General features: G+C 39.6%; 1 protein-coding gene across 1 annotated transcript in view; it reads right to left on the bottom strand.

Moving 5' to 3' along the window:
- AGMO (alkylglycerol monooxygenase) overlaps window positions 1-20,950 on the bottom strand; it is a 385,138-nt gene that overhangs the window by 138,560 nt on the left and 225,628 nt on the right. The window contains exon 12 of the mRNA XM_075557337.1: window positions 19,356-19,461. Within this exon, the coding sequence (XP_075413452.1) occupies window positions 19,356-19,461 (106 nt within the window). The remainder of the gene's footprint in view (window positions 1-19,355; window positions 19,462-20,950) is intronic.

Below are 20,950 nucleotides of genomic sequence, written 5' to 3'. Positions count from 1 at the left end.
ATATTAATATTTCATATCTAGTATGAAATCTTAAATACTGAATTGACTCATTTCATTCCTGGACTTTACAGATGGTGAAATGGAGAACCAAGAGACTTTCCTCCGGATGATAATTCATAGCAGAGCTGTGCCTCCGGATTCTCAGGCCAGTTTTCCTCCTCAATTCATCACAGCCATTTAATACTCTTTCAAGACGAGGCCCAGCCAGGCACTGTCTGTGTCATCGGCAAACAATTTAGGAGAGAGGGATTGTCTTCTGGTGCTCTACACTGGATTCCATACAACTCCTCAGCCGTATTGAATTTGGGGTGAAATAATACAAAAAGACGGCATAAGCCTTGTGGAAAAATCCATATCCGCTTTTAATATGTATTGGCCAATTCCCTCAGTTCCATTATGTAAGCGAAAGAGAGAGGAGACTGCTGAAGCCGAGAACTTATGAGTGGCAGGCGAGAATGCCAGGTGGTAACTGTGCACCAGCTAGCCGCTTCTGCGAAGGTTACATATGCAAATGATTATTTGTGAGCCTGCTGTCTCATCTGATAGTGAGGAGGAAACCTTCACAAGAGTCAGAAAGAATAAATTTCTGCTTCTCCCTGGAGAGGATGTTTCAACTGTCAGTGGGTTTAGGACCAAACAAACAGGCAGGATTTCATTTAGACCTTACCGTATTTAGGAACTGTTGGCATGCGAGATGCTGCATTTTAGGGCAAGGGAATGAAAAAGAAAATTAGTCAGCATTCCCTTTCTGTAACAATTTGATCACAGTGAAGTACATTCCGAAGTATGGCTAAAGCCTGAGAACAGATTCTCTTTTTTAATACGAGGCAGTGTGCCGCCTCAGGAAAATGCAGAGCAGATGGAGGACACTGGAAGGACAAATGAGGCATTGTTTTTGAAACTGGTCATTACAAGCTCTTCAGCCTTGTTCTGTGGGTGCTTCTTGTTGTTCTGCGTTCCTCCACCCAGGAAGCTACTCAACAAAGAAGGGCTGCGGCCACTTGACCGCACTGTAGTATGCAGGACATATTAGGAATGCTAACTCTCTGCACTGTGCCACCTACTTCAAAGTATTCAACGAATATAAAGGAGTGTGCTATAGAATAAAGAACATGGTGAAATTATGGATTCACTTTGTTCTCCTAACTGTTAAACTTCATTCCAGAAGTCAGAGCCGTCAATAGGCCATTATGAGATGAAGGAGAAAGGGACCTCTTGAAATGCAGACTTGCTTCATTCTTTTCAAAACCATTGTATTGGGAGTTAATACAGCTCTCATATTATTCCACAGTTCAATCCCATCGAGCAGTATTGTGCAATTGCTACAACAATCTGTTGAAAATATTCTTTTCCTTTCTGAACTCCTGGACATCAGCTCCCTTCACCCCACTTCCTTCCACCCCCACTGTACCCACAGAAACCCTTATTCTCCTTGCTGTCCCCATAGTTCATCAAGCCCAGGTCACATATATTGAAAAGCAGGAAAAACATATAGCAAAAGTGCAAGAGGGTGACCCCCCCTCAAATATGTTAATACTACTAGGGTAAAAGCAATATGAAACACAAATCTTTTGTGTCATTATGTAAGCAGAAATTGCAGCATCTTAGAGAAAAGAAAAAGGTGCTGAAACTCCAAAAATGGTTATTGAAGAAAAATATTGCTCTGAGAATTAAACTTGGAATTTAATAGAATATCCTAAGGCGGGGGGGTGGACGAGTGTAGTTTGATAGTATTTTTCTAAGGCATGGGTTATAAGTTTCAATGATAGAAATAGATATGTTGTATTGTCTAACTTGTTGGATGAGGAAACAGAAGAAGGCTTTCAGAGCATGTACTCAACAAACCAATGCACATATATTTGGAAGGACCAGAAAATCATTCTGATAACTGATAAGTAAAATGTTATTGTTCTTTTCAAATATAAATGCCATTTTAAATTGGTAACATATTTTCACTGAACATACAAATATAAGTTTACAGTACCTTTACAAATGAACATACATGCTTAATTACAAAATACCTATATTTAAAAAAGAAAAAAGAAGTTTTAAATTTTTATTTACATATCACATATGAGGGGGTACTCCCAAAATGGAATTATTTTTCAAAGCTATGTATTTAAATTTTTTATAAAACAACTTTATCACATTCAAAATACTCTCCATTATACTTAATACATGTGTCAAATCGGTGATTCCTTTTTTTGGAAAGATTTTTCAAACTCATCCATTTAGATGGCCGACAGCACCTCTTTCATTTTTTCTTCACCTCGTCTACATTGTCAAATTGCTGCCCTTTCATGTACCTCTTCATTCACAGAAACAAAACGAAGTCACAAAGAGTAAAGTCAGGTTAGTAAGGTGCGTGGGGCAAGAGAGGCATGCTGTTTTTTGCCAAAAACTGGTGCACTGAGATCTCTGCGTGAGCAGGTACATTGCTATGGTGGCAAAACCATTCCCTCGTCTGCCACAAATCAGAACCTTTTTGTCACACATTGTTACGCCATCTTTTCAGAACCTCGAAATAGAAAGCTTGATTGACAGTCTGACCTGGTGGAATGAACTCTAAATGCACTGCCCTCCTAATACTAAAAAGCAACTGAGCATCATTTTGAGGGGTTACCCCCTCATATATGCATATACACACACATACATATGGCTCACCATGTCTGCACACATATTACTTTAGCAGTCTATGTTTAAATGAGGCTATGCAATCTGTAAGAAGGCAGACTGCATGAAGAACAGGAAATTGGGATTTAAGGAAGACTCATCAACAATCTTTACTGTGCCAAAGACCAACTTGTTTGCCGAAGGGGAGAACATCAGAAGCACCTGCTGATGAAGATCAATGATTATAAAATTCGGGATGGATTACATTTCAACTTAAAAAAGAAAACTTGTACCAATGAACAATATCTTAATAAATGAAGACATATTGAAGCTGTTAAAAATGTTCATTTTGTGTGGGTCCACAATCAATGCCCATGGGGAAAAAGGCAATAGATCAAAAGAAGCAATGCATTTGGTAAATCTGCTATAACATAAAGCGTCTTAAAGGTGTTAAACAACAAAATTGTCAATTTGACTACTGAGGTGTGCCTTAACAAGGCTGTCATATTTTCACGTACCTCGTATACACTTGAAAATGCTGAGCAGTTAATAAGGAAGGTAAAAGGAGAGTTGATGCCTTTGAATCATGGTGCAGCTAAAAAAAATTCTCACAAGGAAAGCACCATGCACTGCCAGAAAAAAGAAAACTGTATTGGAAGAGGTACAGCCAAAGCGCTCCTTAAAAGAGAGGATGGCCAGAACTTGTTTCAGGTATTTTAGACTTGTGGTGATGGGACCAGATCCTGGGGAAGGACATCATGCTGGCCAGAGTAGAGGGTCAGAGAAAAAGATGGAGACCCTCACTGAGATGGATTGGCACAGTGGCTGCAATTTTGGGGACAAACAGCAATCATTTTGAAACTGGCGCTAGACTTCATTGACTAGTAGATAAAACCAGAACTTCTGAATTTGATCTTCTTGCCTCTGTCTTGGTTTAAGAAGCAAAATCGGAATTACCAGAATTTTGGAAACATGAGTGTACTATAGTGATCATCAGAATCAACAAGACTATCTGAGTGGCCAGCATTCTAGTTGCAGAGCAACCAAATCTCTTGACTGGGAGAGGTGGAAACTGATGTCTGGCTCAAAGTTTCACCATTGAATGTGTGTTGCTCTACACAGGCCTGATAAAATTTCAATTTCCCAAGTCAGTGTCTTGAAGGGTACACGATGCCTCTCAAATCTTCCAGTCCTGACCTACCATTTTCTTGCTTATTCTGACTATCATTCAAATTGAATCACATTTTATAAATTTAGGTCTCTTCTGGCTTCATTGTGTCTGCTATGTTAATAAATTTAGGCTGGTTTGAAGCCTAGTTTAAAAACCACCCCAGAGGTGCTCTGGAAGACAAGTCTGAAGATGTGTTTGTGAAAGGTCACAGGCTTGAGACTCTTACAGAGTGCTGCTACTCGGTACACGGAATGTCCTCGTGGGTGGAAACTACCATGGCAGCCTCTAAAAGCAGCAACATGCTTAAATGAATCTCACTGAAAACGAAAAGGTACCAAGGAGACCATACCAAACAGTACAAGGCTCATGGTATACTTATTACTGTACAGCAGCATTTGAGTGGTTGAGTAGCATTGCATTAGAAGATTGGAGGAAGGCTCACTGAGCTGCCATATGTAGGTGACACAAAGAGTGGGGCAGGAGGAAAGCCAAGGAAAATAGAGGAAAGAGCCAGGAGGCAAAGGGCATTTATAGGGGTCTAGACAAAGACATGTGCATGCAAATATATATATGAGGATGGGGAAATAGGTCTATGTGCCTATATTTATAGGTTTAGTATTAAGGTGGCGGAAGGACCTTGGGCCTCTATTCAAGCACTCCCTCAATTCAAGAATACTTTCTTCTATTAAATTGGCATTTTATGGTACTCACCCTCCCAACACAACCACGGAAGCCAAAGCGGGTGAACAAACAAATGTGGTGAACGAAGCTGATGGTGCCCAGCTATCAAAAGAGATAGCATCTGGGGTCTTAAAGGCTTGAAGATAAAGAAGCGGCCATCTAGCTCAGAAGCAACAAAGCCCACATGGAAGAACACACCAGCCTATGTGTTCACATGGTCCCGAAGGGATCAGTTATCAGGCATCAAAGAACAAAAAATCATATCATTGGCTGCACACCTCCACAATACGATCACTGAGAACAAACGGGTGCATAAGCAAATGTGGCAAAGAAAGCTGATGGTGCCCGGCTATCAAAAGAGATAGTGTCTGGGGTCTTACAGGCTTGAAGGTAAACAAGCGGGCATCTAGCTCAGAAGCAACAAAGCCCACATGGAAGAAGCACACCAGCCTGTGCGATCATGAGGTGTCGAAGGGATCAGGTATAAGGCATCATCAAAAAAAAAAAATGTTACCATAGTGAATGAAGGGGGAAGTGCAGAGTGGAGACCCAAAGCCCATTTGTCAGCCACTGGAGATCCCCTCACAGAGGGGGCTAGAGGAGGAGATGAGTCAGTCAGGGTGTGATGCAGCACCGATGAAGAATGCAGCTTTCCTCCAGCTCCTAAATGCTTCCTCCCCCCATTCCCCACTACCATGATCTGAATTCTACCTTGCAAGTCTGAATAGAGCAGAGAATGTACACTGGTGCAGATAGGAGCTGGAGGTACAGGGAATCCAGGTGGATTATACTTTCAGGACCAGAGGTGTGAGGGGCAATACTGGGAGGGTAAAGGTGAGTGGGTTGGAAAGATTGAACCAATTACAAGGCTCTACATGTGACCTCCTCCCTGGGTGATGGACAACAGAAAAGGGGGTGAAGGGAGATGCCGGATAGGGCAAGATATGACAAAATAGTAATTTATAAATTATCAAGAGCTCATGAGGGGGGAGCGGGGAGGGAGGGGAAAAAGAGGACTTGATGCAAAGGGCTTAAGTGGAGAGCAAATGCTTTGAAAATGATTAGCGCAAAGAATGTAAGGATGTGCTTTAAACAACTGATGTATGTATGGATTGTGATAAGAGTTGTATGAGTCCCTAATAAAATGTTTTAAAAAAACCCAAAAAGTAAAGAAAAAAAAGTAAGAAAGACTTGAAGCATTTGCTGTTGAAGATCAAGAATTACAATCTTCAGTTGGATTATAACTCACTGTAAACAAGATCAAAATCCTCACAACTGGATCAATAAGTAACATCATAATACATAAAGAAAAGATTGAAGTTGTCAAGGATTTATCTTATTTGCATCCACAATCAATACTCTTAGAAGCAGCAGTCAAGAGATCAAATGAAGCATCGCCTTGGGCAAATCTGCTGCTCAAGACTTCTATATGTATGTGCAAGTTGGGCTTTGAATAAAGAAGAGTGATGCATTTGAATTGTGGTGTGGGTGAAGAATACAGAAAGGCCTATGGACTGCAGAAAGAACAATGAATTTTTTTGGTAAGAAGTACAGGCAAAATTCTCCTTAGAGGTAAGGGTAGTAAGACATCATCTCATGTACTTCGGACATGTTCTCAGGAGAGACCAGTCCCTGGAAATGGTCGTCATACTTGGTGAAGTGGAGGAGCAATGGAAAAAAGGAAGACCCTGAGGGAAATGCATTGACACAGTGGCTGCAACCGTAGTGGCTTAACTGTAAGGATAGTTCTGAGTACAGTGCCGGACGTGGCAGTCTTGTTCTATTGTGTACCTGGAGTGGCTAGGTGTTGCCACCACCACCAACTGCATTGTATCTTAAAGTATTTAAATTAGTATCTGAACGTTAATAAGGTAGGTTGTCAATTCACAGATTTTTCAGAAGAGGAGTTTATTTCCATTGACCTTGACTATCTTTACTTGTGAAGCAAATTACATGACAGAACTAACAGATGCTCTTTCGCCATATACAGCAAGGAGACCCTATTTCCAGTATTTATAACCATTTGACAGAATCTATTAAGGCAATTGAAAGGTGCCCTCAATAAGAGACCCCCAAACTGATCACTGGATAAAACAAATATAGAATCAAAATAAAACCTCATTTTCAAAGGCATAGAAGATGGGTTCTGACATGTCTTGCCTATTTTTAAATTTTTTATGGTGGTAAATAAAACCTGGAAAATTCCTCCTCAGATTTTACCACCTGAGACTGCAGCTGTTGGCTGCCAGTATCAAAGCCTCACAACTCCAAACTCACGTGCAAACCTCGTCAAGGGCAGACATTTCTAATTGATTCCAGAAGTATTTCTTTTGCTGAGATCAGGGGGCAAAGGAAGAATAATGAGCAGCTTTTCAGAGGGAATTGGGGGTAGTGTGTTGAAGGGTGGGGGAAGGGAGCTTTTAAAATCTCGGGCTTGGCCAGAAATACATAGCAATTTTACGGTCAATTGGCAAGAGCATCTGGAACCATGCATTCTGTCCTCGTAGTTGATGGTAGTGAAACCAGCTTACAGGCAACAGCAAGTCCGTAATGAGTCCCTGTCATGTACTAGTAGAAACCACGGTGGCATTCTGCCAAATATCCCTGCTCCTTTTTTCTCATGGACACATTCCCTTCAGGGTCCTTGTCTAGTATGTGATATCCGTCTACCCATAGATCTTAACCTATTTTTGCTATTCTTTATGGCAAGACAAAAGAAAGATCAAAACTTAGACCTAGTATGTGTTTAATTCCTTGTGTGTTGACAAGGCTTTATATCACAGGCTGTGTTTGCTTTCATTTGGAGGATATATTTCAAGCTCAGTGGGCCATCTTGTTAGTACATGGAGAGTGTTGGATGCTCAGCTCATAAATCATAGCACAGAGCACGGCACACTGAGCTGAGAGGAGGCAAAATGCGGAACTCTCTGTTATTTCAAATGTGGGACAGGTGATTAAAGAAAGGGCCAGGTCTGATTTTAAAATACCAAGCAGAAAATTGAGGGTGATGGGAAAATAATTTCATATGAGTAAATGATGTTTACTTTAAGCTGCTGCTCATAATTCAGCATGCTGACACTGGTAGGGTACTCCCTTAAACAAATCAGGTCACAGGACAGCCAAGAAAAATGTAGAGAGATGTGAGTCAACAGGACAGAACCCAACTCAATGCTCAAACAATGGGCTATAGAACAAGCTAGACTGAACACTCTTAATCTCTAAATTCCCAAATAACAGAATAGGGATTGTATTCGTTTCAGAATAAGGCACGGCTCCATATTGTGTGATGCTGAATTAAATACTGAATTTGATTGTATTGTCAACATACCCTTGCTAGATAGTCACATCCTCCTCAAAAACAAAACATAAAGAGCAAAACAAACAAAAGAAAATTTGAAGTAAAATAAGATGAAACCATCAAAGAATAAACTAACAAAGGAAAGAAATGTTTTTAAATAACTAATATAACTTTTCTGATATAAATTTCTCCGTGAATCATGTAGGCTTTGATAATTACAGTATAAACAAACCAGAAGCCTACATTTAGTGTTCCTCACAGACATATACTGTTAAATTGAGCACACTAGTGAAGATCTTGTAATCAAACTATATACAAAATCAACTGAATGTGGTAGATGCTCATGTCAGTATATTTCCAATAAAGGCCTGGAAGAAAAGTCAAGAGGGGATAATAATATGCTTTAGGCATACATTTTAATTTTCCAAGCACCTTAATAAGGGAAGAAGATAAAGGGAAAATGTCGTTCATTAAAGTTTTCATTAATATCACTTCCATCTTTTATACTAATGGCCCAAAAGGGTTTGGAAAATTTCATGTGATAATTTGCAACCCTCACTGTGAAAATGTTTTTCTTTTTCATAAAAAGGAAGTAAAAATGTGCTTTATTTATACAATATTCTAACATTGCTTTCTCTACTTGCCCAGTATTTTATTTATTCATATATATGAAGAACTTTAGGAAGTAAAGAATTTAAAATTTGAGGGTAAGTAAAAATATTGCTACAAAATCATATAAACTTCTATTAAATAAGAATATAAAAAGATGAAGCAATTGTTTCTGGACATATCCTCCAAGTCTTCACTTTTAAAGGTGGTGTTTCTAACTCTCTAGCCCTTTCCCCAAGAATTCTGTGGTCTTAGATTCATTCCCCACAAAAAGGGCATCTTTGACATCCTTGAGAAACTCAAATCAAATTCCTTCAAAATGTTCATTGAGCTTAGAGGCATAAAATAAGTCTGAAGGGACAAGGTCATGGTTGTAGGGTGAAGGGGCTGAGGTTTCCCAAATAAATAGTTGTAGGAAGAATAAGCGGGTACATTGTGATGACAAGGGAAAAAAGGTTTCTCAGCACAAATTTCCTCGTCTCCTATATTGAAAACCAACACAGTTCTCAATTTCCTTAAAATATCTTCATAAAAAGTCCTCATAACTATCTTATGTCATTTGAGGAAACCTGTAAGTATTATCCCTTTGGAATCCTTAAAAATTGTTGCCATAATCCACCGAGCTTATCTCTTTGGCTTGAAATTGAATTGACTCAGCAGATCTCTCTAGTTACTGTTTTGATTGGCCTGTTTTCCCCCTAAGGTACCCTAATGAGACTAAGAAAAATTTCTTAAAGTACTTGTCTACACCTATCCTTAGGTTACAAAGACATATTTAAGGATGTCTTGTTTGTTGTAAACAATACCCTCAGCCAAGCTGCAAGCCTGCCCCACTTCCACCCAGGGGCAAAACTGCAGTCACCAGCCTCATTCCAGTCTCTGAGGCCTCCGCCATCAAGTGTCACTGCACCCTGCCTACATAGAAATCTGACCCAGCACTATAGCAGACCACAGGTAGCCCTAGAAAATGCTCTTACAAGTCACACAGATAAATATCTCAGGGACCCTTGGTCCCCCAGAAATATGGCTCCAAGTTCTTCCAAAATGATATGCAAACAGAAAGATATTACAAAACCCTCAACAATAAAACAAGAAAGACAAGACACAACAGCAGATCTACCACATTCATAGAAGAATCAGACATGGATCTGTCACAAAAATAAATCTTTAAAAAGGCTGCTTCGAGTAATACAGGAGATGAAGGAAGCAACACAGAATAGGGACACAATGATAGAAGAGATGAAGCCCACAATAGAGAGTATGAAGTCCATTCATGAAAGGGAAATACCGAAGTTAATGGATGAGGTAACAGAAGCTAAACAAAAGATCATGGAACTCATGCAGGGACTAGATGAGGCAGAGAATGGTACCAATAACCACAAGGATAATCAGGCAGTCTTCAACAAACAGAAAACACAGTCAAACAAGATAATCAAAGAGACAGAAGAAAACCTGAGATTAATGACAGATGCTATGAAGAGGCGCAATATTCAAATAATTTCTCTATCAGAACAAGACACAAATGAAGAAGTCAACAGCTAAATTAGTGAGGGAATTTCTGGAAGCAAACTTCACCAACATAATGAAAGTGAATCAGACACTCATACAGGAAGCAGTGAACATCAATTCGATGACATCCCAGGAAGAACTCACCAAAGCATATAATGGTTAAATTATCCAAACAAAGGGGGGAAAAGGGAGAAAGTTTTAATAGCAGCAAGAGAAAAAAGGTGGTCACATACAATGATGATCAGGTAAGTGTATGCTCAGACCTATCAGCAAAACCCATGAAGAGGAGGCGAGAGTGGAGTAACATCTTCCGAAATCTGAAAGATAAAAATATCTGCTGAGAATCCTCAACCATTCCAAACCATCAATTAAGATAGACAACAAACTTAGAGTTTCCAGGACAAGGAAAAACTCAATAAACAGAAGACCCCCAACCCTGTGGAAAAATCCTTGCCAAGTGACTATGGTCAGAAAACCAACATCCACCAACCACAAGCAGGAGACTACCATATAGCCATATTCCACCCAGTAACCAATACGCTGATAACAATTTCCATTACGATATGGCCTCAGATGGATAAGTAGGCCCAAATGAAGCCCCACACACAAACACAGCACAACGATATGAAAGGAGATAGGAAGACACCCAACACAAAAAGTATAATATGAGAGCAATGGATCTGCAGATCTTGTTAATGACTGAATGTCAATACACTCAATTAATCTATTAAAAGCCAAAGGATAGCTGTCTGTCTCAGAAAATATAACCCATCAATCTGTTGCCTGCAAGAGACACATCTTAAGATCACAGACAAAAATAAGCTAAGAATAGAAGGCTGGCAGAAAATATACCAGGTAAATGGTAGCTGAAAAAAAGCAGGGGGTTGCAATCCTAATCTCTGACAAAATTGACCTCAAGAGTTGCAAACCATAACAAGAGACCAGGAGGGGCACTATATAAGGCTCAAAGGACAGTAAACCAGGAAGCTGTGAGCAAAACTCTCTCTCTCTCTCTCTCTCTCTCTCTCTCTCTATATATATATATATATATATATATATATATACACACACACACACACACACACACACACACGCCTAAACATTTGTTAAACTATTCAAAAAATGAAAAAAGAAATCACAGATTCAACAATCACAGTAGGCAACTTTAATATACCACTATCAGAGAAAGATAGATCACTGGAAATCAGCTCAGCAAGGAGGTCACAGATTTAATACCACAATTAGGCAACTGGACCTGAGAGCCATTTCTAGGGCCTTCCATCCAAATGCAAAAAATTCAATACTCTTTTCAAGTGCACAGGCTCATTTTTAAAAATAAATCATGTTGGGGTTTGTGTTGCGCCTGAGTAAATTCAAACACATAGCAATTACTCAGATGTCCTTCTCAGATCACCACGCCATAAAGCTAGAGATAATTAAGAGGACACTAGGAAAACAAGGGCAACAATTGGAGGCTGAATAATGATCTTCCATGACACAAATGGGTACTGGCCCAGACTAGAGAGGAGTTTAGGAAGTGTTTAGAAACAAATAAGAATGAGAATGAAGCATACCAGAACCTATGAGATACAACAAAAGCAGTTATCAAAGGTAGCTTTATAGCAATAAGTGCATACATGAAAAAGGAAGAGAGAATGGTGATGCACTATCACAAAACCTCCAGCAACTAGAATAGAGTCAACAGAACAACTGGCCCAATAGCAAAAAAGAAATAAAAAGAAATAATAAAAATCAAGGCAGAGTGAAACCAGTGGGAAGTCAAGAGGACAATGAAAAAAAAATTCCAGCAAAAACCTGGTTCTTTGAAAGGATCAACAGTATTGACAGACTGCTGGAAAGCCAAATCAAAGAAAGGAAGACACAAACATCAGTAGCTAGGATGAGGGGTGAAACAGGGGAAATCGAACAGATTCCATTTAGATAAAAAGGATAATCACAATGTATTTTGAAAATCTGTTTTTTAATGAGTTCAAAAACATGGAATAAATGGAAAAATACTTGGAAAAACAATTCCTCCCTATATTATCCTAGTTAGAAGTCAAGAACATCAACAGACTCATAGCAAAAGAAGAAATAGATATGGTTACCAAGAAACTACCAACAAAAGAGCTCCTGAATCAGATGGCTTCACCAGATTATTTTGCCAAACAGTCAAGGAAGAGCTGACAATGATCCTCCACAAATGATTCCAGAGCATAGAAAAGGATGGAAAACTCCCAAACTCATGCTACAAAGCCAGTATAACTTTGATACCCAAAGAGGGCAAGAAGCCCACAGGAATAGAGAACTACTGACCAATATCTCTAATGAAATAGATGTAAAAATCCTATAAAATGGTATATATATATACATATACATATACACATATATACACATACATACACACACTTATATCGTTTATTTTTTTTTGCATGATGCCTTATACCTGGTCCCTTGGCACCTCGTGATCGCACTGGCCGGTGTGCTTCTTCCATGTGGGTTTTTTGCTTCTGAGCTAGATGGCCGCTTGTTCACCTTCAAGCCTTTAAGACCCCAGACACTATCTCTTTTGATAGCCGGGCACCATCAGCTTTCTTCACTACATTTGCTTATGTACCCATTTGTCTTCAGCGATCCTATCATGGAGGTGTGCAGTCAATGATATGATTTTTTGTTCTTTGATGCCTGGTAACTGATCCCTTTGGGACCACTCGATCACACAGGCTGGTGTGTTCTTCCATGTGGACTTTGTTGCTTCTGAGCTAGATGGCCGCTTGTTTATCTTCAAGCCTTTAAGACCCCAGTCACTATCTCTTTTGATAGCCGGGCACCATCAGCTTTCTTCACCACATTTACTTGTTCACCCACTTTGGCTCCAGCCGTTGTGTCGGGAGAGTGAGCATCATGGAGTTCCAATTTAATAAAAGAAGGTATTCATGCATTGAGGGAGTGTTTGAGTAGAGGCCCAAGGTCCTTCGTGCAGAGTGGAGACCCAAGGCCCAAGTGTCGGCCAATGGAGATCCCCTCATAGAGGCGTTTAGGAGAGGAGATGGGTTAATTAGGGTGCGAGGTAGTACCAATGAAGAACACAGCTTTCCCCCAGATCCTGGATGCTTCCTCCCCCCAACTACCATGATCCGAATTCTACCTTACAGGGCTGGATAGGACAGAGGCTGTACACTGGTACATATGAGGGCTGGAGGTACAGGGAATCCAGGGTGGATGATACCTTCAGGACCAAGGGTGTGAGGGACGATGCTGGGAGAGTGGAGGGTGAGTGGGTTGGAAGGGGGGAACTGATTACAAGGATCCACATGTGACCTCTTCCCTGGGAGATGGATGGCAGAGAAGGGGGGAAGGGAGACTCTGGATAGGGCAAGATATGACAAAATAACGAGGTATAGATTACCAAGGGCACATGAGGGAGGGGGGAAAGGGGAGGGAGGGGAAAAAAAAAGGACCTGATGCAAGGGGCTTAAGTGGAGAGCAAATGCCTTGAGAATGATTGGGGCAGGGAATGTATGAATGTGCTTTATACAATTGATATATGTATATGTATGGATGGTGATAAGAGTTGTGGGTCCCTAATAAAATGTAAAAATAGAAAAGAGGAGAAAAAAATGATTAGGGCAAAGACTGTACAGATGTGCTTTATACAATTGATGTATGTATATGTATGAACTGTGATGAGAATTGTATGAGCCCCTAATAAATTGTTAAATTTAAAAAAATCCTATAAAAATTGGCCAATAGAATACAAAAGTATATAAAACATATCATCCACCATTATCTGGTAGGATTCATCCCAAGAATGCAGGTTGTTTTAACATCTGGAAATCTATCAATATTATATATCACATTCAGAAGAAAAATGATAAGAATTACATGATAATATCGATAGATGTGGGAAAAGCATTTGACAACATCCACAGGTATTCCTAATTCAGACACTCAAGAAGATAGGAATGGGAGAAAAATTCCTCAAGTTAATACAAGCTGTCTACAAAAAGTCAACCGCCAATGCCATAGTCAGTGGATAAAAGACTATAACAATCCCACTGAAAAAGAAGAGCAGACAAGGATGTCTACTTCTATTCAAAATTGGACTGGATGCCCTAGATAACAACATAAGACGGCAGAAGGCCATCAAATTATCCAACTGGGTAGGAAGAGGTGAAACTATTGCTATTTGCAGACAACATGATTCTATGCATTGAAAATCCCAAAAGTTCCACAACAGGAGTACTGATAGCAATGGAGGAATATGGAAGGGTGGCAGGATACAAGATTAACAAACAGAAGTCTACTGGTTTTCTACAAACATTGGACAAGACCATGGAAGAGGAAATCAAGAAGGCAGTACCCTTCACAATAATCAAGAACAACTACAGTGCCACACTGGTCAAACAGCATGGTACTGGTATAAAGGCAGCTACTCAGACCAATGGAAAAGAACAGAAAACCCAGAAACAAAACCATCAGTATACAGACAACTCATATTCAACAAGGGCCCAAAAATCATCAAATGGGAGGTGGATGCCCTCTTTTGGAAGTGGTGTTGGAAGCAATGGATATCCTCCTGTAGAAAAATGAAACAAGATATGTACTTCGCCCCATGCACAAGAACAAACTCAAAGTGGATCACAGACCTAGGAGTAAAACTCCAAACTATCAGGACCATCAATGCAGGAATTGGGATAAACCTAAGAACCATGGCTCAGGGAATACATAGGCTAACTGAAATAGGGAAGGGTACAAGTACAGGTGAGCCTGAAATAGACAAGTGGGATACACTAAGGATAAAATACCTGTGTGGGTCGAAGTATTTCACCAAGAGAGTAGCAAGATAACCCACAGACTGGGAGAGGATTTTTAGCAATGACAACACAAAGGGCTTATTACTAAAATCTACAATACCCTCGGAGCCCCCTGAAGAAGTGGGAAAAAGACCTGAACAGAAGTTTCACTAGAGAGGAGTCTTGAATGGCCAATAAACATATGAGAAAATGTTCATGATAATTAGCTATCAGAGAAATGCAAATTAAAACAACCATGACATACCATCTAGCACCCTTGAGGATTGTTCAAACCAGATCAACAAATGCTAGCGGGGATATTGTGAGCTATGAACTCTCCTCCTCTGATGGTGGTCATATAGATACACACAGTCTCTGTGGAAAGCGATCTGGCGATATTTAAAGCAAATGGAAATTGAGCTACCTTATCACTCAGCTATCCCTCTCCTGGGCAAATAGCCAGAAGAGGTAAGAAATAGACCACGAACTATCATCCAATGTTTATTGTAGCAAAGATTTGGAAACAACATAAATTTCCATCAATAGATGAATGGATTAGTAATCTCTGGCACATACACAAAATGGAGTACTACGCATCACTAAAAATCACTGATAATCACATGAAGCACATCATTTCATGGGAAGAGTTGAAGGAAATTATGCTAAGTCAAATCAGCCCATCACAAAAGGGCAAGTACAATATGAGTCACCTGAGGTAAGTATAATCAGTAGAGTAGATCTAGCAAAAAAGCCACTGTTCTCACCTATATGGGTTGAGGTATAGGCAGTTGGGGAAGTCAGACCAAATAAAAGGAGTTACATGATATTCCAACCCAAAGAAAGCACAAGGGGGAAGGGAGAGGGAAAGGAGACCATTTAAAAAGGAGATGATGGGATGGGGGAGCAGGGCACTCACCCACCAGGGGAGAGGACTGGTTGTGTCTCTAGAGAATGGGAAGGAGGCATGCAGACCCCACCACGGCCCCCCAAACCTGGAAGGCAACGGAACCACGTGGAGAAATGCATGAAAGTGCTGGCCCACATCGAAGCAAAACTGACCCCCTTTCCTAGAGTCATGTGCTACAGAGAACAACACTAAACCTACAGTTTGGGGAGAGGGGCCGGCCTGCCACACCCACAAGTAAACAAAGCAGGAAGGAACAGGAAGGGACAGTCAGACTCACTATCAACATTCCATGCTGGAAGGATGACATCCCTGCAAGGAGCTGCTAAGGTACAGAGAGGACTGACTGTAGGGCCAACAACAGCTCGAGACATGATGTCCCCTCACTGGAGCACACCACGACAGAGGGCAGTACTGGGGATACATGGCAATCAGCAACAGAAGCAAAGCAAAGCCACAAAGCCCCTGATGGGTCCCCAAAATAGACCAGACTAGGAGGGGCAGCTCCTCTCCCACAGAGGAGAGAAGGTCATAAAGGTCATTGGACATATCTAGAATTATGTTTTGTTTTTCTCTTTTTTGAGTGTGGGTTTTTTTTCTTTCAATATTTTGTTTGATTTTTGTTCAGTCTCTGTTATTGATGGGTTGCCTTCTAATACTAGATAGGCCTGGAAAGCAAGCTTGAGGAGAAAGCAATGGGACCGATGGTCTGGGAGAGACTTGGGCAGAAAAGGATGTGAGAAAAGGGAGCAGTCTGCAAACAATGCCATAGATGTGAACAACTAGGGAATTAAAATCAACAATGAGGAGGACATAGAGATCCTGGGGGTGTTGGAGCAAAAACAATCTAGCTGAGGGGAATTACTAAGAGGCAGATCTAGGGCGAGCATGATGTTGGGGCAGGAAGAAGGTAGGTAAAGGCAAACATAGAAATAATTTAGGAAGCAAATTTATGGATAGAGGTATAAGCATAGGTGTGTACATATATAAATACATTCGTTAATAAAACTAGCGGTATTAACCTAGGTACATATATTTATTTGGCAATACACAGACTTCAGGCCTCTGCTCATACTCTCCCTCAATGCAAGAGCACTTTGTTCTAACAACTTGGTTTTCTGGATTGCTCACCCTCTGGCACAATAACTAAAGACAAAATAGGTGTACAAGCAAATGTGGTGAAGAAAGCTGATGATGCCCGGATATCAAAAGAAATAGCATCTGGGATCTTAAAGGCTTGAAGTTAAACAAGCGTCTACCTAGCAGAGAAACAACAAGCCCGCCTGGAAGAAGCACACCAGCCTGTGTGATCATGAGGTGTTGTTAGGGCCAGGTAACAGGCATCAGAAAACCCAACATCACAAACAGAAAACCATATTGTTGAGAAAGACGGGTTTAGGACAGAGACCCAAAGCCCATTGGTCAACAGAGGGCTCACAGAGGGGTCACAGGGAAGATATGAGTCAATCAGGGTGCAGTAAAGCACCAATGAAATGCACAATACTGCTCTGATTTCTTAAGCCTTCTTTACCACCACCTCTCCTTTCAAGACCCCAGTTCAGCCTTTCACTGCAGGCTAGACCAGAGCACGTGCAGCTAAGAGTTGAGAGACCATGAGACACGGAATTCAGGAAGAGGAATGGGAGTGGTGATACCAGAAGGGTAGGGGGAAGGGGGAACCAATGGCAATGATTGATACATCCACACACACACCCCTCCAGGGGGATGAACAACAGGGGAAGAGAACTGCAGGGGAAGAGAGACAGTGGTTGGTGTAAGACATGAAAATAATAATAATTTATAATTTATCAAGGGGTTATGAGGGCGAGAGTGGGGATGAAGGAAAAAGAGTTGCTGACACCAAGGGCTCAATAGAAAGTAAATGTCTAGAAATGATGACAACATATATACAAATATGCCTGATACAATTGATGTATGGATTGTTATAAGATCTGTAAGAGACTCCAACAAAATCTTTTTTTAAAAAAAGAATAAACATCTTAGAAAACATTTTTAAAAAGATACAAAGTTAATTTGTTATATTCAATTCAAAGATGTTATCTGATCAATTTTCCAGAGGCTGGTCATTTACAGGAAGTAAACGGCAGAGTAATTGCCACAACCCAAAATGACCTATGTGTTCTAACGTCAGCTTCACTCTGGCCATGTTTATTGTTCTTATCGCTAGCAGGTGCACCATTCTTCAGTATATTTCCATGTGACCTTCCCTTAGATGGGCTGTTCTTCCCCAGGAACCTAAATGTTTCATTATTGTTAATATTTGTTTTATTTTTTAAACTCACATCTTTACTGAAGCCACCATTCCTGGGTAGGTTTTGGAAAATATTATCTTATCTCCCAAGACACTTCCCACGTCCCTCTTTGCTTTATTTTCCTTAGTAGTACTTCTCATTATCCGATAAACCATAAACATGCATATGAATAGGAAAAAGGAGGTGGCTTCAAGAAGTGCATGCAAATAGTCTATTATCTTTTAATTCTATTTTTCCATGGATTATATATACATACATACATACATACATATGCAGGGCAAGTTATTCAGTAAGTCAGGTGGGCGGAGGCTTATTGGAGCTTGATCATTAATGTGCAGTTAAATTTCCCCAGGAGTACTTTGAGGGAAGGAGTAGCTAGGCACTAGGAAGATTTTACCTCAGTGCCCTCCCTTCCTTTAATCATGGGATGATTCGAACATTAGTGCTTTCAAGACACTTTTCCAGTTAACAGTGGCAACGCATTTTATATAATTTCTCACATTTTCAATGCATTTTGCTCCACTGTATCCAAATTTCTCATCTGAAACCTTTGAAGAAGATGAGCAGGGCTATTAGGAGATGGAAGAAAAAGCCCACAAGGTCATTAAGAACCACGGCATCAGACGGCCTGAGCTTACCTCCTGCCGTGTTCACTTAGGAACTGGGTGAACTAAAACCGCCTCTTCAACTTTTCTGGCCTGCAGTGGTCTCATCTTTCATAAAGAATACTGTGGGGAAAACCGCGAGGGCCAGAACTCAAAGGTACTGCCTCGTTTTCCTAGGCCTCAAAGAAGTTTACTGCTGACAGAGTCCCGGCTTATTACTTCTCTACAGCTGCTTTTAGTGACAGCTATTTGTGTTTTCCTTCGATGGCAACTCTTTTTTTGCCTCACACATGTTCTGGCTTTTTTACGTTTTTTATATTAGTAACTACATATGTGCTTGATACAATGAATTAAATGGAATAACACAGTAAGACCTAATGTGAACTTTTAGAAGTCTACTTTATAGGTGAACAACTCGTATGTGATGTCAGAGTGCACCAAATTGTCTTACAAATAAAGGATTCTGATTTATAATCATGACTAAAGTATCTAGTTGAAAATCTGTTTTTTCCCCTTGTTCTATGGAAGAATGCTAGTACTTGTTATGTTTCTTTAAGGTTGTACTTTGGATATTTCTGAGATGTTGACAGGTTGTTCAGTATCAAAGGTAAGTCACAAAACTGTTAATTTTGTTTAAAATGATTGTATTTTAAAGCGCTTACAAGGAAAAGGAAACCTTTTGAGAGGGGTCTAGTTCTTCGAAGACAAGCTCTGACTATCATAGTAGATCATCCCACCACATATATTTCAGGAGAGACAAATCACAACAAACTCACGGATGTTTATGAAATTATCACCTGGCAAAGTAATGCTCATAATGAGAAAGCCCTGTTGATGAATGAATTAAATATATAATAGTATATACATGTTACCGTTATCTAAACTAAATGTCTTACCTCAAAGGCCAATGAGAAAGAAGGTATCAGAGGTGTCAGGTGGCCAACTTCACACAGCATTAGGAAGAGCAAGCAACGGAAGGTTTCTATAAATGTCGCCTGAGGTCTAGAAAGAAAATATCATTAACATACATTAATTAACCTTAAATAGGAGACCCCGGGTGGTGCTCATAGTTAATACTCAGATGCCAAGAACAAATGTGTAGGTCCTTCCTAAACCACAGCCATTGAAAATCCTATTGAGCTCTGTTGCACACTGAAACTCATTTTATCTTTAACACAATGAAAAAAATTTAAAGATTTTCCATAGATGTGCAGTATTTGAAAACATTTGAGGAACGCATGACTTTGAAATGTTTAAAAAAAGAGATTTCACTAAGAAAGAAAATATACTTCTTTAAAGAAACTCAGTTCTCTATTAATGCATTACTAAATTTGAGCATGGTGGGTTACCATAAATGCTCTTTTCAACTGGCTGGGAAAATATTAGATAATTAATTCTTTGGAGTTTGAGTCTCTATCCTTACCCAATATCTTTACATTTCCTTCACTTTTTAAAATGACAAGTGAAATGACATAGTTGCCTACTTTAAAATAAAGAAAATCAAGAATTTTGAAATACTGAGAACATGGAACACAGAGTAGCTATAGCTAACATAGTAGATAGCATAAAATAAGCTTCTGCTAATTATTTTGTTATGAAAAATTTCTGTAAATACAATTCCTTAAAGATAGAAAAATAAAGTATTTGTAATATCTAAAATAACTGCACAGAGATTTTAAAAAACAAAAGTAGTAACGAGCTGATTTATCACCTTGAAATATTATTTATATGATTGCCAGTTAAATTTTCTGGTATAAGGAAATGTTTCTTATACAAGACAAACAGTATTTTAATGACAAATGAAATCTTTAACTGCATTGTTCTTGAATTAATACTGTCATTATAACCAAATATCAGTGAGGTAGTTTAAAACAGAGATACAGAAAAAAATGAAGAAAAATTTAAGCAGTATATTTTGTGGATTTAAAAACCTTCGGTCTGTTAATGGTGTCTTATTGTTTCTATAAACAACCCTTGCTGTCAAGTTGATTTCAGCAAATAGAGACCTCATTCGACTGAGTCAACTGCCCACTGTGGGTCCTAGGGAGTATTTTACCACACCTTTCACCTGACGAGTGGTGGGCTCAAGCCACAGATCTTTTGGTTAGCAGACATGTAACCACTGTACCACAGGACTCTAAATGCTTCAGAAAAACCCTGACCGTAATTAGAGTTTTTTATATGCTAAAAATATATTTTTCAAGTACTTAAAAACCAAAGGAAGTCATTAATTCTTTTGTTAGCATTCAACTAATTTTATTCATTTTTCCAAAAACAATTTATTAAGAAATCTACCCTTTCTGGAACAATATGATTACACCACTAAAGTTATATATATTACATGAAAGTGATATTTCTATTTAAAAATGTACTTTGGAGATGCTATCAAGAGAGACCAGTTCCAGGAGAAGCACATCATGTTTATTAAATTAGAGGCTTAGGGGAAAAGAGCAAAATCTCCAGAGATATGGAATAACTCAATGACAACATC

Source organism: Tenrec ecaudatus, chromosome 9 (assembly GCF_050624435.1).
Source record: "Tenrec ecaudatus isolate mTenEca1 chromosome 9, mTenEca1.hap1, whole genome shotgun sequence".
Classification (NCBI taxonomy): domain Eukaryota; kingdom Metazoa; phylum Chordata; class Mammalia; order Afrosoricida; family Tenrecidae; genus Tenrec; species Tenrec ecaudatus.
The sequence above is the reverse complement of the archived record's forward strand: the minus strand, read 5'-3'. Positions and strand labels throughout refer to the sequence as shown.